The 26,425-nt window shown below is 41.6% G+C and overlaps 1 protein-coding gene across 1 annotated transcript in view; it reads left to right on the top strand.

The window, feature by feature from the left end:
* Positions 1 to 26,425, top strand: part of Rhoq (ras homolog family member Q) — a 41,489-nt gene that overhangs the window by 11,266 nt on the left and 3,798 nt on the right. The window contains exons 3-4 of the mRNA XM_048352994.1: positions 23,921 to 24,085; positions 24,375 to 24,470. Of these exons, the coding sequence (XP_048208951.1) occupies positions 23,921 to 24,085; positions 24,375 to 24,470 (261 nt within the window). The remainder of the gene's footprint in view (positions 1 to 23,920; positions 24,086 to 24,374; positions 24,471 to 26,425) is intronic.

The following is a 26,425-nucleotide window of genomic DNA, read 5'->3' as shown; positions in this document are numbered from 1 at the left end:
GAGGTTCAAAGCCAGCTCAGGCGGGAAAGTTTGTGAGAATCCTATCTCCAATTAACCACCAAAACGTTGGAAGTGGAGCTGTGGCTCAAGTGGTAGAATACCATTCTTGTTGTTTTTGTTTTGTTTTGTTTTTTGCCAGTCTTGGGGCTTGAACTCAGGGCCTGAAGTACTGTCCCTGGCTTCTTTTTGCTCAAAGCTAGCACTCTACCACTTGAGCCACAGCGCCACTTTCGGCTTTTTCTACATATGTGGTGCTGAGGACTCGAACCCAGGGCTTCATGTGTATGAGGCGAGCACTTTACCACTAGGCCATATTCCCAGCCCTAGAATACCATTCTTGAGCAAAGAAACTAAGAGACCCTGAAAGCCCAGGTCCTAAATTAAAGCCCCAGTACCAACACACACGCGCACACACACACAGTGATTTGCTCTAGGTGATGATACTGAGAGATTTTAGAAATTTACTTCTTTATTCTCTTTTCCTCAGTTTTTTTAGAAGTCAGAATGGGTTGGGAAGAGATGGGGGAGAATGATGGAAGGGATGACATGGATTAAGATACATTGTACTGGGGCTAGGGATTTAGCACAGGGGAAGAGTGCCTGCCTTCCTGGGAAGTGCAAGGCCCTGAGTTCAGTCCTCAGCTCTGGGGGAAAAAAAAACCAACACAACTATAAAAGATACATTGTACTGATAAATTGACTGTTGAATGGTAACTGGTTTGTACGACTATTTAAAGCTAATGAAATATAACTCTAAAAATTCATTTTATTTTTGTCCAAGTTATAATACTGACAGTTTAAAGATCCTATTATGAAGAAACAAAAGATCTCTTTCCCCTACAGAAAAGGCAGGTCCCACGCTCCTGAGACATCACTTTCCACTCCCAGCTGTTTATTTTGGTAATGAAACTTTGATTTCACACCACGCAAAATGAGTCTTTTGCTTTTTTCACATATACTTTCTACTTCTACTGCACCCTTCCTAAGAGCTGTATCATAATTTCAGTCTAACTAAGGATCATGTTTATATTTTATGATTCTGTGGTCACAGCTGAGCCAAGTATTGTATTATCATTATTATTTTTTTCCTTCTTGGGTCCCTTTGTGTTTCTTTGGAGTTAATGATTACCTTCTTTCTTTCCTTGTTTATTTTCCACTGTGCGTCTGGATATTTTTGCCTCCAGTTGCCCTTCCTCCCACGGGAACAGAGATGTCTGGAGTCCTTCGGGTTTTTTCTAGGTGACCCCTGCTGAGCCTTCCCTACCTGCTCCTGTCAGGCTAGGGCCCCTCACTGGCTGCATAACTGCTTCTCCTGCATTTCCTTCCACCTTTATTCAGATTCTGCCACTGTCACTTAATTATGTCCCTGTATTCAGGATCATCTGTCTTCTTCTTGTACTCGCTCACTTGGTGGAGAATAAGTTTTACTCATTTCCTGAGAAAAGATTGATTGTGGGAAAGTTTTTTGACACTTGGTCTGTTTGAAAATATTTTTTATTATTATATGACTGACAGTCTGAAAATTGATTGGATTTTTTTCTTCAGAAGTCCAAAGGTATTGTGGTACACAGTTTTCTAGCTTTTTCTATCCTATTGAAAATAGGAACATCTGATGTTCTATTATCTTCTAGCAATTTCACAGCAGGCATTCTATACCGGTAGAGTGTAACTGGCTACTGTGGGCCCTTGCAAAATAGAAACCCGTGTCTTTTGGTTCTGGGAAATGTTCCTGCTTTATTTCTTTGATTTCTTCATTTCCTGTTACTTCACTTCTGTTACCCTAGATTTAAAGGCTTGAGTTCTTGGAATGGCTTTCTATTTTTCTTACACTTTTATTCTCTTTGTATCTGTTCTCATGCTCTGTTTTAAGATATCGTCAATTTTGACTTTCTCTCTTTGTTCCTTCCTTCCTTCTCTCTCTCTTTCTCTCTATTTCTTAAGTTTTAGAAAGGATTTATTATAGTATAACAATATAAACTAGGGAGATACAGAAAAACAGAAATATTTCTTGCTCCCCATATAGGAAATATGAGTTAAAGATACACACACACTCTCACTCTTACACACTTTCTCTTTCTCCCTCTTTTCAAGCAAGTCTGCCTATAATCTCAGATGCTTTAGAGGCAGAGATAGACAGATTGTGGTTCCAGGCCATCTCTGGAAAAAAATGTTAGTGAGATCCTATCTCAAAAACAGGCCTAAGGTGATGGCTCAGGTCTTTAATCCCAGCTACTTGAGAGGGATTGCAGTCCATGTCTGCCCCTACATAAAATAAGAGACCCTATCTGAAAAAGAAATAAAACAAAAAGGGCTGGAGGCATTGCTTAAGTAGTAGAATACTTGTCTAGCATGTATTAGGCACTAAGTTCAAAACCTTAGTACCATAAAAAAAAAAGAAAAGACTGATTCTGTTTTTAATGTCTTGTTCTCTGGTTATTTCTTTCAGTAGCCTCTTGGTTTGGTTTGGGATGGAGCATCTTCTGTGATTTCTCTAAGGATATTTATGGTAATCCTTTGAAGTCTTTAAAAATAATACAGTGTAATAGTCTACTTTAATATTAGTTATTGTTAATCTCTTGATGTACCCTGATTTATAAATTAAACTTTATCATAGAGATGTATGTATACTATATAAAGAGGAGTCGGTACTATGAACAGTTCCACGTGTCTCCTGAGAGTGTTGATATAGATTCCTTGGAGATAAAGGAAGAGCACTATATATGTTGTGGAATGACTGAATTCAGATAATTAAAATCTAGTAAGTCCAATGTCCATGTTTTTTTCAAAGGTATCTTCTTGTAAGGATATTTTGAATGAACCTTGTCTTGTGACTTTTTCAAAGTTGTCTCCCTGCGTATTTCTGCCTTTTATGATGGGTAGTTAGGCATTTACTGAGATTTCCTCAGATTTACAAGAATGACATCTATGTGTATAAGAGACATGTGTGCCTGGGGTTGGTTGACACTGGTCTTTCTATTCATTTGGTTTCTCAACTCACCACTGATGATAGTTTGGGGTAGGCTTTTCTTTAGTGTCGGGGTGCGGGGGGACTGTCTTGTGCACTATAGAATATGTTGCTACTCACTAGATGCCACTAGCCATCCTTCTCATCTGTGATCATCAAAAATGTCTCTAGACATTGCCAAATGTTCCCTTGAGACAATGCCACTTGTTCTTTCCCATCTCCAGTTGGGAGGCATTGTACCATGATCTCCTACACCTTTCCATTACCTATAAGGCCAATAGACTAGTCTTTCTCTTTGGGCCAGTGTCATAGTCCTCATAGAAGTCTCCTGCCTGAAAGGCTCATATTGGACTGCCAGTGTCCTGAAGACAGTTGTCAGCGGTACTCTGGCTTGTCTGTGTCCCCCCCATCCTAGCACCCTTTGTTCTGCCCTTTCTGAGAATAAATCTCTTCTGCCTTTTGCCAAGCTGGGGAGTTTACCACTATGGAGAAGGGAATCTGAGATTAAACTGCTTTATAAACAGGCTTTCAGTCTGCCTCTTGTTTGTGTTTTCACCTTTGTCCTGCAGCCAGAAGAACATGTTGGTCCAGTCCTTGTAGCTTCAGGCCCTGGGGGCCTGCTGATAGGGGACAGAGTTTTGCCTTGACCGCCCCTCTTTTTAGGCCCAATAGCTGGTGACCAGATTCAGTTTTTTGGTTTTTTTTTGTGTGTGTGTGTGTGTTTTTTTTGCCAGTCCTGGGCCTTGGACTCAGGGCCTGAGCAATGTCCCTGGCTTCTTCTTGCTCAAGGCTAGCACTCTGCCACTTGAGCCACAGTGCCACTTATGGCCGTTTTCTGTATATGTGGTGCTGGGGAATCGAACCCCGGGCTTCATGTATACGAGGCAAGCACTCTTGCCACTAGGCCATATCCCCAGCCCCGGTGACCAGATTCAGATCACTTGATTTTGTTTTTATTTTGCCTTCTAGCTTCTAAAATTTTGTAGCCCTAGTCTCCTTTCTTATTTGTTTTGTTCTGGTGGCTTTATGCCTTTTCAAAAATTACTGTACTATTAAAGGGCTTTAGAGATCAGAGATAAATATGTATGTGGTTAGTCAGCTGGGATTTAACTCAAGTCTTCCCCACTTTATAATTAGAAGCGTAAATATGAAGAATATAGTTACAGTGGTGGCTTCTCTTTTCCTCAAGATGCTGAGGAAAATGAGTTTGTAAGAAGCCTCTTCGGTTCAGGCTTCAATTGAAGCAAAAGTAGCTGCATATCTTGGGAAAAAATCTTATTTCCTCTGGGTCCTGGATTTGCATAGTATATATTCCAATTATACAAGTCCCCAAGTTGACTAAACTCTGTGTAGGATCTGTGTAGACAATGACTTAGGTATTCACATATTTTTTTCAACAGGCCCACACTGTATTAGATCATAGCTTTCTTTGTTTGCATTTTAATCACTTTGATTAAGCTGAGGTAGTTTCAAGTACCAGAGACTCCTTGATGTAATCTATATTACAGAAGACTAATAACCATATTGTTTGATTCCATTCGTTCAATACTTAAAATGTAATTTTATAGCCAGTGGTTACGCAATCCTCCTCCCCACATATGCATAACTCTGCTGAATTGTCGGGGACACTGGTAGACAGGAATGAGTACTTGCTTCTTTGAAGGCAGAGCAGGTCTGGACAGGTTCCTAGACAAGAGATTGCATGGATGTGGGGATTGGGCTTGGGAGGGGACACTGATGAGACCAGGCTGAGAGAAAAGTGCAGGGAAAAGTGTACCATCTGAGTGGGAAGGGGAGCATGAGGGACAACTTGTGTCTTTTTGGCAAGAGTGGAGGGTGTCAGGTAGGCTATTGAAGCTAAGGTTGGCAGAGGAACTTAGTACCAGCCATGGCTGGCTTGCATACCAGGGTAAATAGTTCAAACTTTCTGAAGGGCACAGAGGGCAGTGACAGCTGCAAAGATGAGTGCTGTATAACAGAGGCAATTCAGGTAATTTGTCCATGACAGGTTGTCCTGGGAAGCCCAAGTATATAGTACCTTTTCTTCTTGCCATCACTCTGTGCCAGCATTTGAGGCCTTTTTTGGACCTGTTTATATCATTTAATTGTAACAATGACCTTATGAGATGAGCAGTATTTCTGCTGCTCCCTCTGCTTCCCCCCTCCCCCCCCCAATGGATGAGAAAATGGGCTTAGAGACACTGAAAAAGACTTGTTCATGGATACACATGTGGAGGTAATACTAGGTCATAGAGCAGGCCAAATCCACCGATTTTTCTCCACTGCCTGGATCTTGCCAGATTGCTCGTAAGCCAGTGGCTCTGTCTAGCGTCTGGTTTTCCAGGCAGCACAAAACTCAAACTCCAGTGATGGACTGTCTGCTCCAAGGAGACTCAAAAGAGTGAGTAACACAGGGTGGGTCCAGAGCTGATCCTGTGTCATTAGGCCATCGCATGGGCTGGAATCTAGAACTTTGGTCCACCCTACAGGCCAAGCTATTCCAGGAACAGTTTCACCAAATGCCTGGACTTTGTTGTTGCCCTGGGAAGAGAGATGGCTATCCTAACATTGCCCCCAAGGGTTTTTATGAGAATACACAGAAAGGACAGAAAATAAAAAAGCATGTGAAAGCAGTTTATCTATGTACTCTCTCTCTCTCTTTCCCTCTTTCTCTCTCTCTGATGGTACTGGGGCTTGAACTCAGGGCCTAGGTATTGTCCTTAGCTTTTTCATTCAAGGCTAGTGCTTTACTACTTGAGCCACAGCTTCACCTCTGGCCTTTTGCTAGTAAAAGTTTCAAAGACTCAGCCAGCTCAGGCTGGCTTTGAACCTTGATCTTCAGATCTCAACCTGCTGAGTAGCAGATTATAAGCGTGAACTACCATGTCAGGCCTATCTGCTATTTTTCTAACCAAGTCATTTGGTTGTTTCTGTTTTCCTGGCTTGTCATTTTCATTTTTTCACCAGCTTGTGGTTTGTTTTGGTCAATGTCATATGTCTGCCTAGCCACATTCTTTACCATGGGACACCTAGCTCTTGGACTGGGAGGATGTTTGGGAACTCAAGTGTCTTCCAAGCATTTCTTTCTGGCAGTACTACAATTTGAACTCCAAGCCTCAAGCTTGCAGAACATGTACTCTGCCACTTGACTTGTGTCTCTAGTCCCTTTTTGGTTTTTTTGAGGTGAGATCTTGCTTTGTGGCCCGGCTAGCCTGAGCTATGAACCTCCTATTTGTGCTTCTCCATGTCATGGGGATGACAGGCACCTGCCACTGCCTCCAGCCATTAAACTTCCCTCATAGCTGGACTAACATGTGCATACCCAGCCATACATTGAGATGGTTGGAGTCTTGTGAATTTTCATATCTGGGCTGGCCTTGAACGGTGATCCTCCAATCTCTGCCTCCCAAGCACCTAGGATTTCAGGGTTGAGCCCCTGTAACCAGCTCTGAGCATATTTTTCAGGTGTATTGGTTTAGCTGTTTCGTAGGAAGCCATATACACATATGTACTTACTTAACCTAGCACAGTTTCTCCATGCATGTTTTCCCAAAAAGTCAATTTTACCTGCAGTCCTCATTTTCTCCTCTTTACTTGACTGCCCCAAATCTGAAATTAATTGGAGAATAAATATACCTGGTCTGACATTAGTCATCACCTTGTGCTAAGTGACTTTCAGACCTGCGCTCATTTAGTCTTCCCTTCTGCTTAATGAGAGAACCTGCTAGTAGTCCATATAAAGGAAAAAGGAAAGGTAAATAATGCACCCAAGACCACACTATTAACATCTGACTCAGTGGTTTGCAAGGTCTGTGTCTTCAACTATGGTACACTCACTGCCTGGTTAAACTGGCTGTTTAATGAGCTGTATTAAACAGTACTTCTGCCTAAACTATTCATGTCACTTTGGACAAGTGGTAGGCTTCTTAGTTTCCTCATCAGTAAGTAGAAGCTGTGCTATCTCCAGGAATGATGAAGGCCTAGTGGAATAGTTGGGGTTCCTGTGAAAGTGGGAACCCAGGAGTCTTCCAGGGCTGTGATGCTGAATAGGCTAGAGTGACGCAATGAAATTTCTTATCTGGGGATGCAGCACTCCATAGGCGCTACCCATATTATAGAAAGGCCAGTGCCGGAGAGGAGGAGATAAAGGAAGTCATTCAGAACAGGCAGGGGGAGGGGCGTGGCCTGGGGCTGTGCTCTACAATGTGGAAGTGTGTGATTTCTGGAGGGTGTGTGTGTGTGTTGGGCTCCAGGGACTTCCTGCAAGGTAGTTCTTTCCTTCACACAAGTCTAGGTGAGTGTGAGTGTGTGCAGATGTGTGGGAGGGTACCTGCAGGGTCATGCCTCTGCACACTTTTGAGCGTGTACATGTATATATATGTTGAGCTCGAATTCACAAAACATATGTTTAACCACTTGGAAGTATACAATCCAGGGGCATTTAGTGCATTCATAGCATTATACAACCACCACCGCTATCTAGCTCCAAATGTTTTTGTCACCTTAACAGAAATGGTGTGTATTTTAAGGGGTCTGTTCCATGCAAGCATATCTGTGAGCAGTGTTAGGTCGTCCTGACTTTGCCTGCCCAGGGAGTGCCTTCCTCGTCCTCAGATGGCAGATTAAACTGTGTTTGTTTGCCCAGTGCAGTGTGGTTCACATCTTTGGATTCCAAACGGGCTTGTTAGTCATCCTTTAACTCCCCCATGCAGTTTGGCTGCCTCTCTGGACCTGGAGAAAAAGCACTGTTTCAAGCTTAATCAGGGTGTAGTCATCTCTCAGTATCTTCAGGAGGAAGGGGGCGAGACTGGTTCTAGAACCGCCTCATATACTGAGATATGTGAGTGTTCAAGCCTCTTATATAAAACACGACGTATTTGCATATAACCTACACACATTCTCCCATATACTTCAGATTATCTGCAGATTACTTGCAAAACCTAACACTATGTAAATGCTGGGTAATAGTTGTTATTTAGGGAATAAAGTCTGTAGTGTTCAGAACCTTTTTTTTTGTACATGACTTTCTAACCACATTTTGTTGAATGTGTGGATGTAGAACTAAGGGATAAGGAGGGTTAGCTATTTGCAGTTTCTAGGGGCTTCTCTTTACTGCTTGTCTGCTTGTCTTCTTAATGCATTAAAAGGACATTTATAGTGTGCTAAAAGGACATGTGCAAGTATATTTGTCAATTAGAGAGTTAGTCTGTAGCCTAAGTGTTGAAAGTCAAGGAGGCCTGGAGTGGGGGATGGGCAGGGAGATGTGGGTGTGTCAGCTTGGTATTTATATGGCAGGAGCCGAGCTAGGTCTTACCTGTCCCATATATACACTGGAGTAAGTGTGTATGGGGGTGTCTGTGACCACAGAGCTCATAGCATTGACCCACATAGAAGGTATCCCGAGCACTCTCCATGAGCTGCAGAGATTGGATCTGTAGTAGAAATCTTTACATACAGAGGGGGGTGGGAGAGAAAAGGAGGGGAAAGGAGAGAGGAGAGCAACAGCAATGGGAGGCAGGAGCTGCCTTAGACCTGCCATGTTTCATTCTGATTGGACAATGTAGATCACTTGTCCTCCCAACAGCCAATGCCTGTGGGAAGGGCAGAGATGAAAGGCTTAATCCAGCCTTGGACCTTCTTTTTATTTACTTATTTATTTATTTACTTTTTTTTGCCAGTCCTGGGCTTGGACTCAGGGCCTGGCTTCTTTTTGCTCAAGGCTAGCACCCTGCCACTTCTGGCCCTCTTCTATATATGTGGTGCTGGGGAATCAAACCCAAGGCTTCATGTATACAAGGCAAACGCTCTTGCCACTAGGCCGTATTCCCAGCCCCGGCCTTGGACCTTCTATAGCCAAATGTGTAATCAGGGTCCCCCAGGCCCATTGTGGCTGGGTGGAAGAAGGATGCTGGATAAACCGTCAACAATGTCCTCCACACTGAAGTAAAATAAATGTCAAGACAATGAAAAAGAATCTGAGAGTGGGGAAGGGATAGCAGCAGGAACTAAAATGCTGCAGACACCTCAGTATGAGGCTGTCAGACTGATCTGTGAGAGTGTGTATCATTCATGCAGGTGAGTTGGATCTATTGGTGTGCCCAGAAAAATAGGCCTGATCATAGGAGCCAATTTAATTCCTTGCTGAAAGTGGTAGCGACAATCTGAGAAATTAGCCCATCACCAGAGAATTCAGACACCTGATCCACTTTCTTCAGCTCAGTAACTGGCTGAAGGATGCAGGCCAGCACAATGCAAACCGCCGTGACCTGGTTGTAGCTTATCTTTTTTACTTCACCTTCCCACACTCTACCTTTCTCCATTCAGTAAGAGTTTAGTGAGTAGATTCTATACACCTGGCTTTCAAGACTAGTCCCCTGCCCTTAGAGAAACCTGTGGAGGATGCAGATAAAAAGGAGACGCTGCTGGTCATGCCTATAACCCTATTTAGGAGGCTGAGATCTGAGGATTGTGATTCAAAGCCAGCCCAGGCAGGAAAGTTTGTGAGACTCTTATCTCTACTCAGAATAAACTACTCAGAAAAAGATGGAAGTGGCACTGTGGCTCAAAGTGGTAGAGTGTTAGCCTTAGCACATAGAGGCTCAGGGACGGCACCCAGGCCCTGAGTTCAAGCTCCAGGACCATGGGGGTGGGGTGAGGGGAGGGAGACTAATGTTGGTGCCAGAAACAGATGGAGAAGCCCTTTTGTACTTCCACAGTACATGGATGTATAGAGCATAGAGTGCTTGATTTCAGTTGGAGTTTCATCTGGGATCTGTTGGATACAGTATGATTTTTAGACTAAAGCCTGGAAGATGAAAGGAGCCACTCAGGTAAGGAATTGTGGAGAGGGAAAGGAACAGGCTTTCTGGACATTTGTCTAGTTAGATATGTGTAGTTGTTCTCCAAGTTGATTCTTGGGGAGCACTTGAGGTTAATGCGAAGGGGTCCAAGTTTCTGATAGGATGGTGATACCTTTTACTAAGATGCAAACAGAAGTTGCAGATTTGAGGAGATACAAGTTTAGTTCAGAAATGTCTGAGATACCGTCATTCAGTCAGAAAGAGGCATAAAGAGCTGGATCTGGAACTTAGAGAACTCAAGCTTAAAATTGGCCAGCCTTGGCCTCAAGGTTTCTCGCTTATGTACTTCCTACCATCACTATTGCTCAGCAGTACACAGAATTGCTCAGTATTGCTCTGTCAACAGCACCGTTCACTCAGCTGCAAAGACCAGAAACTGGATTATTCCTTTGCTCTATGTGCACACATCACCTCAGCCTGAATCTACAATCTTCTGAGTTATTGGCATTTCTTGTATTTCTGTTTGTCTAGCTCAAAGCAGCTTAAGACAGTCTTTTGTTAAAAAAAAAAAGTCAAACTGTGTGGTTCTCTTGCTTCATCTTTTAATGATGTTCTAGGACGTCACTAAGACTCTGATGCTGCAGGCTGCCTTCGTCCCCAGCCCTCCTGCCACACAGGCCTTTCCCAAGGTCTCTCCGGGCCTTTCAGCCTGAGCTATCTGCACATGCTGTCCTCTGCCTTTCCTCTTCACCCTCTCTCGGGTCTCAGGTTGGAGGTCTTTGTTGACTGTCCCATTCAAAGCTGGGCTCCTCAATTAGTCCTTCTCTCTGTGCCTGGCTCTTTTCCTTCATATTGCCTGTCCCTAAATCTTCATTTTGTCCAAACTTGATCTGACTCAGCATCTCAGTTATGTCAGACTCATCCCATCTTTCTATAACAAGCATTCCTCTTTTACTTATCCTCAATTGAAATCTATGGGTAATACTACCTCCCTAAACACATTTATTTATTTGTTTATACTGGGGTTTGAGGATAGAGCTTTGTACTCTCACTTGGCTTTTTTTGTTCAAGGCTAGCACTCTGTCATTTGAGCCAGTCCACTTCTGGCTTTTTGCTAGTTAATTGAAGGTAAGAATCTCATGGGTTTTTCTTCTTGGGCTGGCTTTGAGCTATAATCCTCAGATCTCAGCCTCCTGAGTAGCTAGGATTACAACTGTGAGCCACTAGCCCCACTGGCTTCAAGACATAATTTTAAAGCATTCCAATGTCTAGTAGTAATATGAAGGAAAAATAAAGGCAGAGTGCTAGGAAAATATTTTAGTGTTAAGTTCCTAAGAGCTTTTTAATATTCCAGAAATCCCTGTACCTGTAGGTAGAATTCCCATGCATGCAACAGCCACAATGCTGACTAGCATAGTTGTATGTTAGAAGTTCAGATACCAAAAGCAATATTGCCAGCAGTGTGTGACACTCTTGATGGTAAGAAGCTCCTGAAATGTTTTGAACAAAATACAATCTCTGTCCTTCAATTTGAGTTGAGATTACATCCCCAGAAAATTCATTAAAATCATCCTAAGAAAATGAAAGGTGCTCATATATTCAACCAAGTCATTTAGAGTTGTAAAATTATAAAAGGGTTTTTTCATGAATGCCTAGCAGTACACAGCAGTCATGCCTAGCCCAGGACTGGTTTTCAATAGGCAGGTGTGTACAACTGGCTCACACCCCCAAGCTGTGAGTACAGCGCCCCCATTCATTTTTATAATGCAAAGCACCTCTCATTGCCAGCAGGTCTCCCAGTGTTGTATGTGTCTAGCTGAGAGCTGCTTGTCCACTCCCTGGTTCTATATAGAACCCCAGAAGGGAAATTCAGTGCCTACTTTTTCCTAGTGAATATACCATACTCACTGTCTCACTGCCAGATACTTGCTGAATGAATGAATGAATGACTACTGCATCCACATGAAACCTATGCCATCGGGTTAGGAAAGAAGAGACGCTGTGAAAGTATGACCAGACATTTACCTTCTCTCTGCGTGCCTGAGACCAGCTGACCTCTGTTTTCATGAATAAGACCTGTAATTATAGCTCCAACAATGTAGAATTTCAGCTCTAAATACTCCACAACCAGGGAGTCACCTCACCATGCACAAAAGAAATAGCACTGGTGGTAAAGCTGTGGCTTGTCTTTTTTTGGCAAGCTGGGCTTGTCTGCTAGGAAAGCTCAAAGCACTTGACCGACTCTTTTCTCTCAACACGTGTATGCTATATTTACTCTCCCTTCACTGACGGGGAAGGGAGGCTTGCCTGAGGGCCATTTTTAGCCACGCCTTGATTGTCTGCCTTGGAGGTCAGCTTAGATAAAACGGAATTCTTTTTTTTTGGATTTTTTTATTTGTTTATTAATTGAACACATTTTTTTACAAGGTGTTGTGCAAAAAGGGTACAGTTACATAGTAGGGCAGTGTGTACATTTCTTGTGATATCTTACGTCCTGTTTTTCTATCCCTTCTCTAGGTCAGGTAGACATATATACAATATACAATGTATCAAGAACATATACAGTATTCACAGACTTGGTCTCTACTGTCTCTCCGTCTCCCTTTGTTAACAGTCATATATCAGGGAGATCATGCCCCTTTGTTTTCTGTGTTCTAGGCTTGTCTCGCTCAACATTATTTGTTCGAGTTCTGACCATTTCCCTGCTAATAACAATATTTCACCATTCCTAATCGCTATGTAGTATTCCATTGTGTATAAGTACCATATTTTTTGGATCCATTTGTCTGTGGAGGGGCATCTGGGTTGTTTCCATATTTTGGCTATTGTGAATTGTGCCGCGATAAACATGGAGGTACAAATGTCTTTTTGATATCTTGGGGTTTGCTGTTTAGGATAGATGCCTAGGAGTGGTATGGCGGGGTCATAGGGTAGGTCTATATTGAGCTTTTTGAGAAACCTCCATACTGTTCTCCAAAGTGGTTGTACTAATTTGCACTCCCACCAACAATGGAGAAGGGTTCCTCTTTCCCCGCACCCCCTCCAGCATTTGTTGTTTCCTGAGTTCAGAGTATAGGCCATTCTAACTGGGGTGAGGTGGTATCTCAGGGTTGTTTTTATTTGCATTTCCTTTACTACCAGGGATGTTGAGCATTTCCTCATGTGTTTCTTTGCCATTTTTATATCTTCTCTTGTGAAGTCTCTCTTTAGCTCTTTTGCCCATTTCCTAATAGGTTTATTGGGCTTGGAGGGGCTTAGTTTTTTGAGTTCTCTGTAGACGACAGATATCAGGCCTTTGTCTGTTGCTGTGCTGGTAAATATCCTTTCCCATATCGTTGGCTGTCTTTCTATTTTGGTGGCTATGTCCTTAGCTGTGCAGAAACTTTTTAATTTGTAGTAGTCCCATTTGTCGAGTCTTTCCCCTATTTGTTGTGCCCCTGGGACTCTATTCAGGAAGTTCCTTCCTGTGCCTATAAGTTCTAGCGTCTTTCCTACTCTGTCCTTCAGTAGTTTCAAGGATTCAGGTCTGATATTGAGGTCCTTGATCCATTTTGAGTTGATCTTGGTGCATGGTGATAGGCTTGGGTCTACTTTGAGTTTTCTGCATATGGCTGCCCAGTTCTCCCAGCACCAGTAGTTGAAGAGGCTATGTTTATTCCATTGTATGTCTTTAGCTCCTTTGTCGAATATCAGTTGGCTGTAAGAGTGCGGTTTTATTTCTGGGTCTTCAATTCTAATCCATTGGTCTTCCGATCTGTTTTTATACCAATACCATGCTGTTTTTGTTATGATGGCCTTGTAGTAGAGCTTCAAGTCTGGTATTGTGATACCTCCTGCACTGCTTTTTTTGCCTAGAATTGCTTTGGCTATTCTAGGTTTTTTGCTGTTCCATATGAATTTATGGATTGGTTTCTCTATTTCAGTGAAGAATGTGGCTGGGATTTTGATAGGTATTGCATTGAATTTGTATAACAATTTGGGTAATATGGCCATTTTCACTATATTGATTCTGCCTACCCATGAGCATGGGAGGTCTTTCCATCTCCTTGTGTCTTCTTTGATTTCCCTTATTAGATTTTTGTAGTTTTCATTAAATAGGTCTGTCATGTCCTTGGTTAAGTTGATCCCTAGGTACTTTATTCTTTTTTTGGCTACTGTAAATGGAATTGTTTCCATAATTTCCTTTTCTGTTTGTATATTGCTGGTGTACAGAAAGCTGCTGACTTTTGTGGATTGATTTTGTATCCTGCTACTTTGCCAAACTGGTTTATTAGGTGTAGGAGTTTGGGTACTGAGTTTTTTGGGTCCTTCAGATATAAGATCATGTCGTCTGCGAATAGGGATAACTTGATTTCTTCCTTGCCGATGTGGATCCCTTTGATGTCCTCCTCTTGCCTTATTGCTATGGCTAGGGATTCCAGCACTATGTTGAACAGAAGTGGGGAGAGTGGGCATTCTTGTCTTGGATAAAACGGAATTCTAAGACTTGAGTTTTATCTAGGAATTTAAGCCTCCTCCCACATGAAATCTGTTACTAGGGCTGCTCACGGGTACAAAGCCTGAGACGTGGCAATCTGCTAGTTCTGTCTCGTTTCTAGAGTTGAGGAAGTGCTGGTCCCAGAAGACAAGGTAAGGTCACGGCTAGGGTGGTTCTCTCTGCTGGTTCTTTCTGCCTCACCAGGTCACCTTCCCTCCTTTTTCTCAGGCTCCCCTAAACAGAAGCTTTGCGTCAGGCAACCCAAAAGAAGGAGCAATGGGAAAAGCCCACAATCGCTCCCTAACTCCTAAATAATTGGTAAATTAATGGGGAGACCAATGTATTAAAAGTCATATGAAAGTGACAGTGTGTGAAAATTCAAAACTAAACTAAACTTTCAAGTTCAAGAATTATTTCACTAAGAGCCAATTAAACCTGTAACCTACAAATAAGATTTCTTGGGTTTTTGTTTTTTGCCAGTACTGGGCCTTGGACTCAGGGCCTGAGCACTGTCCCTGGCTTCTTTTTGCTCAAGGCTAGCACTCTGCCACTTGAGCCACAGCACCACTTCTGGCCGTTTTCTATATATGTGGTGCTGGGGAATCGAACCCAGGCCTTCATGTATACAAGGCAAGCACTCTTGCCACTAGGCCATATTCCCAGCTCTACAAATACTATTTCACAACTGAAATGAACATTGTGAAGAGGCCAAACATGTGAAAACTTTTTGAAAAAGTTACTTCTTACAAACGTATAGCACTTAAACAAAATTGCCTTTCCAAATGTTCTTTAGTCCGGCAGTCGTAGGAGGTGATGGGAGGTAGTAGGCAAATTCGGTAAAGTCGTCACTGATAAGCTCTGAACCAAATTTATCCACATTGAATGCAGAGGGACTCCACACTCAACCGCTCCTCTGAGAAGCAGAGGAGAGTTGTTCTTGTGATTATTGTTTGCAGTGCTGGGATCAAACCCAGGGACTTACACGTGCAACATAAGTGCACTACCATGAGCCACACCCCAGCCAGAGAGCTGATTTTAAGAGGGCAAGAAGTGATACTTTCATATCATAAAATTAATTTAAAAAATGAAGTCAAAAGTGGAAAAATGACTACACAAAGAAAACGAAGTTTCACACTTGGGCTCCTTGGCACAGGACAGAACTTCCTTAACAAAGACCCTGAAAGGCTACAAATCAAAGAAAGGTTGGACAAATGGGACTGCATCAAACTCCAGAGCTTCTGCACGGCAAAGGACATAGCTCTCAAGATAAACAGAAAGCCCACAGACTGGGAGAAGATCTTTACCGGACATTCAACAGACAAAGGCCTCATCTCTAAAATATATGCAGAACTAAAAAAATTACCTTCTTCCAAAACAAAACTGCAAAGAACCAATAGCCCCCTCATCAAGTGGGCTAAAGACTTACAAAGAAACTTCTCTGATGAGGAAATGAGAATGGCCAATAGACATATGAAAAAATGCTCTACATCACTGGCCATAAAGGAAATGCAAATCAAAACAACATTGAGATTCCATCTCACCCCAGCAAGAATGTCATATATCAAGAAAACTAACAATAACAATTGTTGGAGGGGATGTGCCCAAAAGGGAACCCTACTTCATTGTTGGTGGGAATGTAAACTGGTTCAGCCACTCTGGCAAGCAGTATGGAGATTCCTCAGAAGGCTCAATATAGAACTCCCGTATGACCCAGCAGCCCCACTGTTGGGTATCTATCCAAAAGCCCACAAACAAAATCACAGTAATGCCACCAGCACAACAATGTTCATCGCAGCACAATTTGTCATAGCGAGAAGCTGGAACCAACCCAGATGCCCCTCCATAGATGAATGGATCAGGAAAATGTGGTACATTTACACAATGGAATTTTATGCCTCTATCAGAAAGAATGACATTGTTCCATTTGTAAGGAAATGGAAGGACTTGGAAAAAGTTATACTAAGTGAAGTAAGCCAGACCCAAAGAAACATGGACTCTATGGCCTCCCTTATTGGGAATAATTAGTACAGGTTTAGGCAAGTCATAGCAGAACATCACAAGGCCCAATAGCTATACCCTTAGAAACACATAAGATGATGCTAATTGAAATGAACTCCATGTTATGGAAACAAGTGATATATCACAGTTGTAACTACTTTCAACGTCCTATGTGTATGTGTAGTTTCTATTATTGATAATGTTTTGTATCACCTTCCTATGTTTGTACCTACACTATCTCTGTAATCTTATCTGAGTATATTGGAAACCGTGTTTACTGGTATTGGAAGTAGGAAATTCAAAGGGAATACCAAATTCGAGAGACACAGGGTAAAAAAAGAGAAATAACTACAAAAGCAATACTTGCAAAACTGTTTGGTGTAAGTGAACTGAACACCTGGGGGGGGGAGGGAAAGGGGGGGAGGAAGGGGGGCATGAGGGACAAGGCAACAAACAGTACAAGAAATGTATCCAATGCCCAACGTATGATACTGTAACCTCTCTGTACGTCAGTTTGATAATAAAAATTTGAGAAAAAAAAAAAAAGAAAACGAAGTTTCAGAAGCTACTACTGAGAGTTAGTCTAGAGATAAGTTAGACATGATTAAAAACTTTTTATCCTCAGGTCCTAACTTTAATCCTTGTGTCTTCTTGGCTTCAGTGTGGCACCCTCTGAGCCTTGGAGTGTTTCCATAGCCATGCCCAATGCCTATTTTGGGCTTGTCATTAGAAACAGATGTTTCAGGTGGAGATGACCACCATGGCCTTCGCTGTGACAGAGTCGCCACTTCATTATCCAGCAAGTCTCCAGTTGTTTGGGCATTCTCCTGAGTTGTGTCAGACATTTTCTAGATCATGAAAGTGATCAGCACCTGTTTTTGACTTGGCAGCTAGAGGCCCACCTTTCTCTCATTCTAGGTTGATACAGAGGGACACAGGTAGATGTTGATAAATGGTTAATTTTTCTTTTTAAATCCAAGACACCTCCTGGGTCATCTGGCAATGTCATATATGCTTACAGGATTCTCTGATGAAAGCATTTATCACTGATGTTGTGTATTTTATAGAGAAGACAAGGCTCCAAGGCTATTTGGTTGTGTGTATTCAAACCTTAAATGCCTCTTCCAAAATGTATTTTCTTAGTGTCCCCTAATGATCAGGTTTTGTGTATATCACATTCTAACAGAATGTGTTTGCACACATCTTGTCTCTTTTACCATGAACTTCTAAGATCAAAGCCTGTTACACATTTCAGTGTATCTCCCTCCCTACCCACGTTCTTCCTCCTTGGTGTCTTCTTCTCTTTAGAGCTATGACTTTGTGTTCATGAGGCACACAGACACCTTGTGGGCATTGTTGTTCATTGCTTTCTTTTTTTCTCCCCCTCCTCTGTGGTACTGGGTTGGAATTCAAGGGTTTGCATTTTATTTTATTTATTTATTTTTTTGCCAGTCCTGGGCCTTGGACTCAGTGCCTGAGCACTGTCCCTGGCTTCTTTTTGCTTGAGGCTAGCACTCTGCCACTTGAGCCACAACACCACTTCTGGCCATTTTCTATATATGTGGTGCTAGGGAATCAAACCCAGGGCTTCATGTATAACAGGCAAGCACTCTTGCCACTTGGCCATATCTTGCCCTGGCTTCATTTCACAGGTGAATATAGCACCTTTCTATACCTAGTAGGTATTTAGTAGTGTTTCTTGGATTAAGCATTTATCTATTCACCTGCTGTAGCTTCTGCTTTTCCCTCTCCCATTGTTGCTTATGACTGTCCTTTTCCATTTCTGGCTTGAATTTCCTACTCAACAAGCTCTTAAGAATACAACTGTGCCTTCATTTTGTATCCTTGTATATTCCACTCTGTATGATTGCAATAGATCTTTGTTGGTGACTTTCAGTGGTCATGTGATGGCAGAACAGCTGGCAGAGGCTGCTTGTTCAGTGTGAATGGGTTTACATAAAGTATATATTTTGGATATGTATTTAAAGTAGATGTCCAATTCAAAATGTGTTTTAGACAAAGTACATTAGAAGGGAACACCCAGGTCCACTTGAAGAGGGCAAGAATGGTGCAGAAGGAGGTAGGCTCACGGGCCCCGTGGCCTGAGCCATGTGTGGAAAGGGGTGTCTGGTGGATGACCATTGCTGTTTCTCTGGTGCTCTTGAGCACCTTTTGTGTTTCCTCTCAGGAAGGATTTCTTTGGCCTCTTGTCTGTGATTCTTGCCAGGTGGCAAGAGTGTGATATTTTTAAGGACTATGATTATCATCGTGTCTGGGCAACAGTGGAGGACCTAATCACTAAACTACCATAGCACATTTGTTTGTTTTTATTCTATTTTTTATTGTTATTATAAAGGTGATGTACAGTTATGTAAGTCAGGTACATAGCCCATTTGTTTTTAAATAGTGTCACCTCTTCCCTCACTCTCTCCCAGTTTTTCCCTCCAGTCCCCTCCCACAAGTCAGAACACAGTTTTAAAAACTGATACATCTGGCTAGCTATTTATCCAGTTAAGAACACTGCTGACAAAACTCACCATTTTTTCAAGGTTTTGATATTGGGTCTCTAGTACATTTTTCTCTGTTCCTGAGAGTGTTCCAGTTAAATGTTTAAATACCTGCTTTTTAAATGAGAACTCAAATGTATAATTGGTGTGTTAATTAGGAGGACACTAGAGAGTTCGCTGGGAGAACTTATTTTGCTAAGTGGTCTTTTAACAGTAGGGCATTTAAAGACATTTAACTTTCTTTGTGATGTCAGATTTAAAATATAAAACTTGAGTTGAAGGGTTCTAGGTATTTCCACTCGTTTATATTCTCAAATCCAGTATTTCACATTAAGCTCACTCTCGGGATGTGGTGCTGTGGGTATTAACAATTTTATATGATGCTGGCTACAGTATGCACAGGGGATAATTTATTTCCTTTTAATTTGCTATCTATTATTAGCCTTCTAATTACTTAGGCTGGATGAAAGCAGAAAGGTCTCATTCTTATAATAACTGTCAGGTATTTAGCCAGAGGTGATAGCCAGAAGGAGTTCATTTTAGGTAGTTTAGACTTAAAAAGGAACATTTCTTTCCAAAGAGTTCTGAACACACTTGCTTTTAAAACAGCTTATTTCTTTTTTTTTTTCTGTCTGTTTTAGTTTTCTGTACCCATTGTCTTGTATATAAGGTTATCTGATCCATGGAAGGGAAAGGGAATCACAGAAACTGGAGGACAAAGGATGAACTAATGCAACAAAGATACTCACTAAACACTTTGTTGGAAATGAACTTGACAGTATGGAGGGGAGACAGGAGGGGTAAGCAGGAGAAAATGAGGGAGAAGGTAACAGTGTTTAAAAAGAAATGTACTCATTACCTTACTTATGTAACTGTAAACCCCCTGCTCATCACCTTTACAATAAATTAAAAGAAAATAAAATTCCAGGGGCTGTAAAACAAACAAACCTTCCCCCCAAAAAACTAGTTCTGCAAGGCAGCAGTGGCTCATGCCTATAATCCTAGCTACTCCAGAGGCTGAGATATGAGGATTGCAGTGTGCAGTTCAAAGCCAGCCCAAGCAGGAAAGTCCGTGAGACTTTTTATCTCCAATAAACTACTCAGAAAAAGCTGGAAGTGGCTCGAGTGGTAGAACACTAGCCTTGAGCACAAAGAAGTTCAGGGACAGTGCCCAGGATCAGCATTGAAGCCCCAGGACCAGCCAAACAAAATAAAAAGAACAACAAAAACAACAACAAAAAGCCCCCCCAAGCCCACCTACTTCTTCACATTTAATTATTCTATCAAAATCTGTAATTTAACAAATGCCTAGACATGGCTAATCTAATTGCCTTCCATTGTACCCACATCTCCACCATTGAAGGAAGTCAGGCCTGGTTCACTGTGTTTAAGAAAGGGACCTTTATAACAGACTTATGTACTGTGGAACATTTGGGTTAATATTAGTATTTCTAGAGAACTTTGGATTCTGTACCTTTAGATTTCTTTTCATAATCCTCTAGAAAAAGTGTGTACAATTCTATTTCACTGATGAGAAGGACTTGAGGAAAAATATTCATTAAAACATCTAACTTGGTATCCTTGAATAATATAAATCTTCCTTTGATGTTTTAAATGTCTACAGTTATTGAGTTTCAAAATGACTAATTAGTGCAGTAATAATATTTTATCCTCTTTTTGTTAATCCAAAAATTACACTGCCCTCAAGAGACCTCAGACAATGTTACTTCCCAGTAAGAGTTTCTTCTCCTTTTTGTCTCTGGAAGAAGAGCCAAAGCCAGGAATGCATGGCGCTCCTGGGACTTTGCGTGGATTGCAGAGGAAGCAGAGTCGGCTTCCCACAGGACAAAGAGTTTATGTGAAAGTTCAGGGCGAGTTCTTTCATGTGCCAAGTGCAATGCTGAGTGCTTCAATTACATGATTTCATTTATTCCTCTGAATCCTAGGGGATAGTATCCCCATTTTTGTTTCTGTGAAAATTGGAAATCTAAGTATGATGACTGATTTTTTTTTTTTTTTTTTTTTTTTTGCCAGTCCTGGGCCTTGGACTCAGGGCCTGAGCACTGTCCCTGGCTTCTTCCTGCTCAAGGCTAGCACTCTGCCACTTGAGCCACAGTGCCGCTTCTGGCCGTTTTCTGTATATGTGGTGCTGGGGAATCGAACCTAGGGTCTCGTGTATCCGAGGCAGGCACTCTTGCCACTAGGCTATATCCCCAGCCCGATGACTGATTTTTAATGAGAACACCTCCACTGTGCATGTGCAGGTTTGCTCTGAAGCCTAGAAAAGCTCCATAGGATGCTGAGAGTGAATCCAGTTTCTTAGTCACTTGTGCACACCAAATGAACCTGTTTTTAACATTGTAATTACTACTTCCTTTTGATTGTACATATTAATAGATTTCACTGTGACTTTCCATACATGCCTATGTTATGCTTTGGTTATATATACTGTTTAACTACTCTCTTTTGCATTCCTTCCCTAGTAATTCCTCTGCTTCTTTCAAGTCATTTTTTAAAAATTCTAGCTTCCATGTATGAGAAAAAAGATTATATTTGTTTGTCTGGTTTATTTCACTTAACACTATGACCTCCAATTCCATCCATTTTCCTTCTTTCTTTGGCTGAATATACTCTACTGTGTGCATATCTGACATATCTTTATCCATTCACCCATGGAAGGGCACTTATGATGCTTCCCTTTCCTGGCTATTGTAAGTAGTGCAGCAGAAAGCATGGAGTACAGAGCTCTCTAGTGTACGTTGGCATTGATTCCAGAAGTGGCAAGGTATAGCTGGCTCATATGCTAATTTTATGTTTTTAAAGGAACCTCCATACTGATTGCTGTAATGTCTACACTAGTTTGTCTTTCTACCAATAGAGCTTCCCTGACCCCACCTCACCCCTCTCACTCCCCCCCTCACCCCTCTCACTCCCCCCCCCCCCCCCCCCGCAATCTGCACTTGCATTTTTTTTTTTTTCTTGATGATGGTCATTGTGACTAGAAGGAGAAGCAATCTCAGTGTTGATTTGCATTTTCCTTCTGGTGACAAATGTTGATCATTTTAAAATATATGAATTTCTTATTTGTACTTCTTTTGAAGTGTCCATATTTGCCCATTTATTGATTAGATTACTTACATTGTATTTTAAAATAGCCCTCTAGTAGTAACTAGGCAGGGTATAAAATGACCCACACCCATTCTAGTTGACTTTCTCACTACTAATTTCTAAACCAGGGCACAGCTTTGATGGAAACTAACTAAAAGCCTCCATTTCTAAAAATAAAAGGTATAGAAGACTGGAGATGGCATTTCTCTTTCCTCCTAAGAACGCTTCATCAACTTGGCCCCAATATCCCTTGGAAAGCATCATTGTAAAATACAAGGGTTTGCCTGCAGAGTTGGGTTTGAGGCATTAATACAACAAGCATTTGTATCTGCAGATTCCATGCATGCAGATTCAACCTCCCTTGCATTGAAATGTTTTTAGGATTCATACTGAGTGAGCATGTGCAGAGCTCCTCCTGTCTATAGGAGGAGGTATGGCGATAATATGTAAATACAACACCATTTTATATGAGCCTTTGAGCATGTATAGATTTTGGTATTACTGGGGAGTCCAACCCTGCCCTCCATGAATATCAAGAGACATTTGCATGCTTGAGTTGAAAGTGTACTAAGAAAAATATCAGAGATGATATGAAGGGAAAATTGACCCACAAGGGAAATGGTACTGTAGAAACTGAGTGGAAGCTATTTTTAATATTCGCTTAGCTCCACATGTGTGCTGTTGTTGCTGCGAAATGGGTCATTTAAGAGAGGAGGTGGCCAAAGCTAAAATCAGTTTCCCTGAAAATGTCTTAGAGTCTAGCCATAACAAAAATGGAATGCTGACTTGGTTCCTTCATCGGAATTTTAAAAAGCAGAATTTGGTGTCCCATAAATATTCCATGCAAAACAAGACTAAATACACCCATCGGGACAGCTGTGAAACCACAGTTTAAACTATGGTAGCCTAACATAGTCTGATGTGGAGGCATCCCCAAGACAGATGGCATGAGAAAGATGTTGAAGAGCATGCTCCGTGTGGTCTCCTCTGCATCCAGATGAATTCACAGAGTTGTGGGTGTGTACACAGACAAAAGCTGGGAGAACACTCAGGAAAATATTTGGAAAAGAAAATACAAGTTGGGGAAAGAAGTGTGGTTGATACATTCACACTTAGATTTCTATCTTTAAATACACACACACACACACACATACAAACACACACAAATATAATAAAGGAAATTGTAGAAATCGAAAGCAAAACTCACAGGTCTTAGTGAGGCTGTGGCATTAACAGCTCAGGTTTGAACCCAAGTTCCTTATTTATGGCTGCCTGACCTTACGTAAGTTATCTGCCTCTGTGTCTCTGATTATCCAAAAGGAAAACAGATACAAAGGGGACTTGGATCATACAAGTACACTCCTTAGGACTGTAAGGATTTAGTAATTCCTAAAAACATATTGTCAGTGCTTGACATATAGTAAATGTTCAATATCTTATTACAGAGTCTAGTATTTAGATCTAGTTCAACTCTGTTCTTTGTAGTGCCTTTAGTTTCAAAGGTTTCCAGTGATAGCTTTTAGTAATCACCATGTATTTTCTGGGGTTTTTGTTTGTTTTAAAACAGAGTCTTGGAGCTGGGAATGTGGCTTAGCAGTAGAGTGCTTGCCTAGCATGCACGAAGCCCTGGGTTTGGTTCCTCAGCAACACATAAAAAGAAATGGTATTGTGGCTCAGGAGGTAGAGTGCTATCCTTGAGCCAAAAGAAGCCAGGGACAGTGAGTGCTCAAGCCCTAAGTCCCAAGCCCCAGTGCTGGCAAAAAATAAATAAAACAGGCTGGCATTGAACTTTTGATCTTACTGCTTCAGCCTCCTGAAGGATTATACCACACCCTGCTGTTTTCTTAGTTTTCAGATTTTTGCCCAGTGGTGTTTAGAATTTTGAAAAGAACAGCAAAAAATCATGTGGACTTTCTGATGTCTCTCCCTACTTTTATGAGGAGGGCTGACATTCCATTTGTTGAACTCAAGATGCTCCTGAGCTGGCCTGTGACCACGTGACCTCATATGCATGTTATTATTGGCTATAGACATGTAAATAATGGGATTCCCTTTTGTTCTGCAGGAAGACTATGATCGTCTGAGGCCTTTATCTTACCCAATGACTGATGTCTTCCTCATATGCTTTTCTGTGGTAAATCCAGCCTCATTTCAAAATGTGAAAGAGGAATGGGTACCTGAACTTAAGGAGTACGCACCAAATGTACCCTTTCTATTAATAGGAACTCAGGTATGTCCGCTTTGCTTTTGCCCATTGAAAAATACACTGTACAGTGTTTCTCAGGGAGGTTGTTCTAAATGGTTCTGTGGTTAGCAAATAAGTGTTTAATCATTTCCAGTTAATTAATTCTACCGTATTTTTGGAGAAAACAGTACCAAAAGCAATTATATTATTAACTTTACAAATTAAGTTTTTTGTTTGTATGTGGGATTCTTTTCTTTGTATGTGGGATTAAATGCTCTTATTTCTCTTTAAAGACTTGTAATATTACGGGACATTATTAACCTTTCTTAATTAGATTGACCTCCGAGATGACCCTAAAACTTTAGCAAGACTGAATGATATGAAAGAAAAACCTATATGTGTGGAACAAGGACAGAAACTAGCAAAAGAGGTAATGGAACTCTTGCAGAATTTAAAAATAAATGTAAAGTAACAGTAGCAGTTAATACTGTGTAGTTACATATGGCTGGCACTGTGCTAAGCGTTTTCTGTGTATTATCTCATTTAATCTTTGCATTGCTCCATTGAGGCAGGCCTGAGGAAGGAGGAAAAAATGATGGCTTGGTGATACCAGGAACTAGCTCAAGGCTCTGCAGTAAAAGTGGTGGAGCATAGTTATAGCCAGACTGTAGATTCTAGACTACAGAAATGTTGAGACTCATTTGGTGTCAATTATAAGTTCAATTTCCATAAATACAGTGGCCAAGAGAACAGAAAATGAACTATCCCCACTTTGCCTGGACACAGGCAAATAGACACTATGCTATGTTGCTGGTAGTAAAATAAAAGCACTCTCAACAAGATGTCAAGGCCTTAAAATCACACACACAATGTTGATCAATCATACAACTCCTGCTTTGGAATGTAGCCTAAGAAAATTGTTCTGATACAAATTTGACCACAAAGTTTCAGTTAAGCAAGAGAGAGAAGTTTTTGAGATCTATTTCATAGCAAGGTATGTGTAGTTAGTGTTTTCTGTATGTTAAAACTATTGCAAGTAAATTCCAAATGTTCTCACTACTGAAAACCCAAGTATTTGACGTGTTGAACAGTGCCCACTGACTTGATTTAACCATTTCACACAGTGTAGATAGCACTTCACTTTGTACCTCTAAGTACATACATACACACCTTGTCCGTTTACAACTGAAACAATGTTTAGGAATGTACTTAAAAGAAATAAATACAAAGGTACTGCACTGTTTAGAACAAACTCTCTGACGCTGTTAACCATTCATACTAAAATATCTAGAGATGTTCATATATATCATGCAGCCTTAGGGGATAAAGTAGTTCCAACACAATATAATCCTAGTTGTAGGCTGGTAGTAGCATTTGATTCAGTGTAGGGATCAAACACAGGCTCCCACAGGCTAGTTGAGGACTTGTCACTGAACTCTGTCCCTCCTGGTAACTTTCTTCACTTGCTTCCTTGAGCACTCTCTCTAGGTTCTCCCCTCTCGGCCATCTTTCCACCTCCCATAGGGCCCCAGGGATCACCCACTCCCCAGCCTAAGGAACTGCTATTAGTCTCATGACTCCAATGGGTCTCCTACTAGATTCTCAAATGTCTCCCTCTAGCCTTGATTTCCTCCCAGCACTAGGTATGACCATTTAGCTCTTTACTCAAGTCCATCTGGGTTGCCAAGGATCCTAAAACATGTCCCAACAAGGGCCTCAGTACTGTCCTTCAGCCTTTTCACTCAATACTGGCCCTCTATAACTTGAGCCACAGCTTCACTTCTCTCTTTAATGGTTAACTGGAGATAAAAGTGTCAAGGACTTTACTGCCTAGCTTTGCTTTCAATTTTCATCTCAGATCTCAGCCTCCTAAGTAGCTAGGATTACAGATGTGAGCCACTGGTGCCTGGCCGGAGTGAGTTTTAAAACACTAGCTGTTAGCTTACTCTGAGCCCAGAATCCTCCAGTTGCCCCACCCCCACCCCAGGCAGAGTAAAAGCCCCACTGCCATTCTGCCACAACTTCTGGCTTTTTGTTTATGTGGTGCTGAGGAATGGAACCCAGGGCTTCATGAATGCTAGGCAAGCACTCTCCCACTAAGCCACATTCCCAGGCCTCGCTTTTGTCCTTTTGCTGCCCTCTCTGCCTAGAGTTTTCCACTGTGTGGACATCATTCATTTCTTTTACCCTTTTCAGGTTTCCACTCAGGTGTCAATTTCTCCATTTGTCTCTGCCTGTTTTGTCCCACACCCTACTTTATCTCACTTCCCTTTTTTTTTTTTTTCTTGAGACTATTTATTACTTTTTCACATTTCACCTCTATACCTGCTAGTTGAGGATTGGCTCCTCCCAACATGCAATAAGCTGCATGAGAGCAAGGTAGGG

The sequence above is a fragment of the Perognathus longimembris genome, chromosome 8 (assembly GCF_023159225.1).
Source record: "Perognathus longimembris pacificus isolate PPM17 chromosome 8, ASM2315922v1, whole genome shotgun sequence".
In the NCBI taxonomy this organism is placed as follows: domain Eukaryota; kingdom Metazoa; phylum Chordata; class Mammalia; order Rodentia; family Heteromyidae; genus Perognathus; species Perognathus longimembris.
This window is presented reverse-complemented; position numbering and strand designations above follow the sequence as displayed.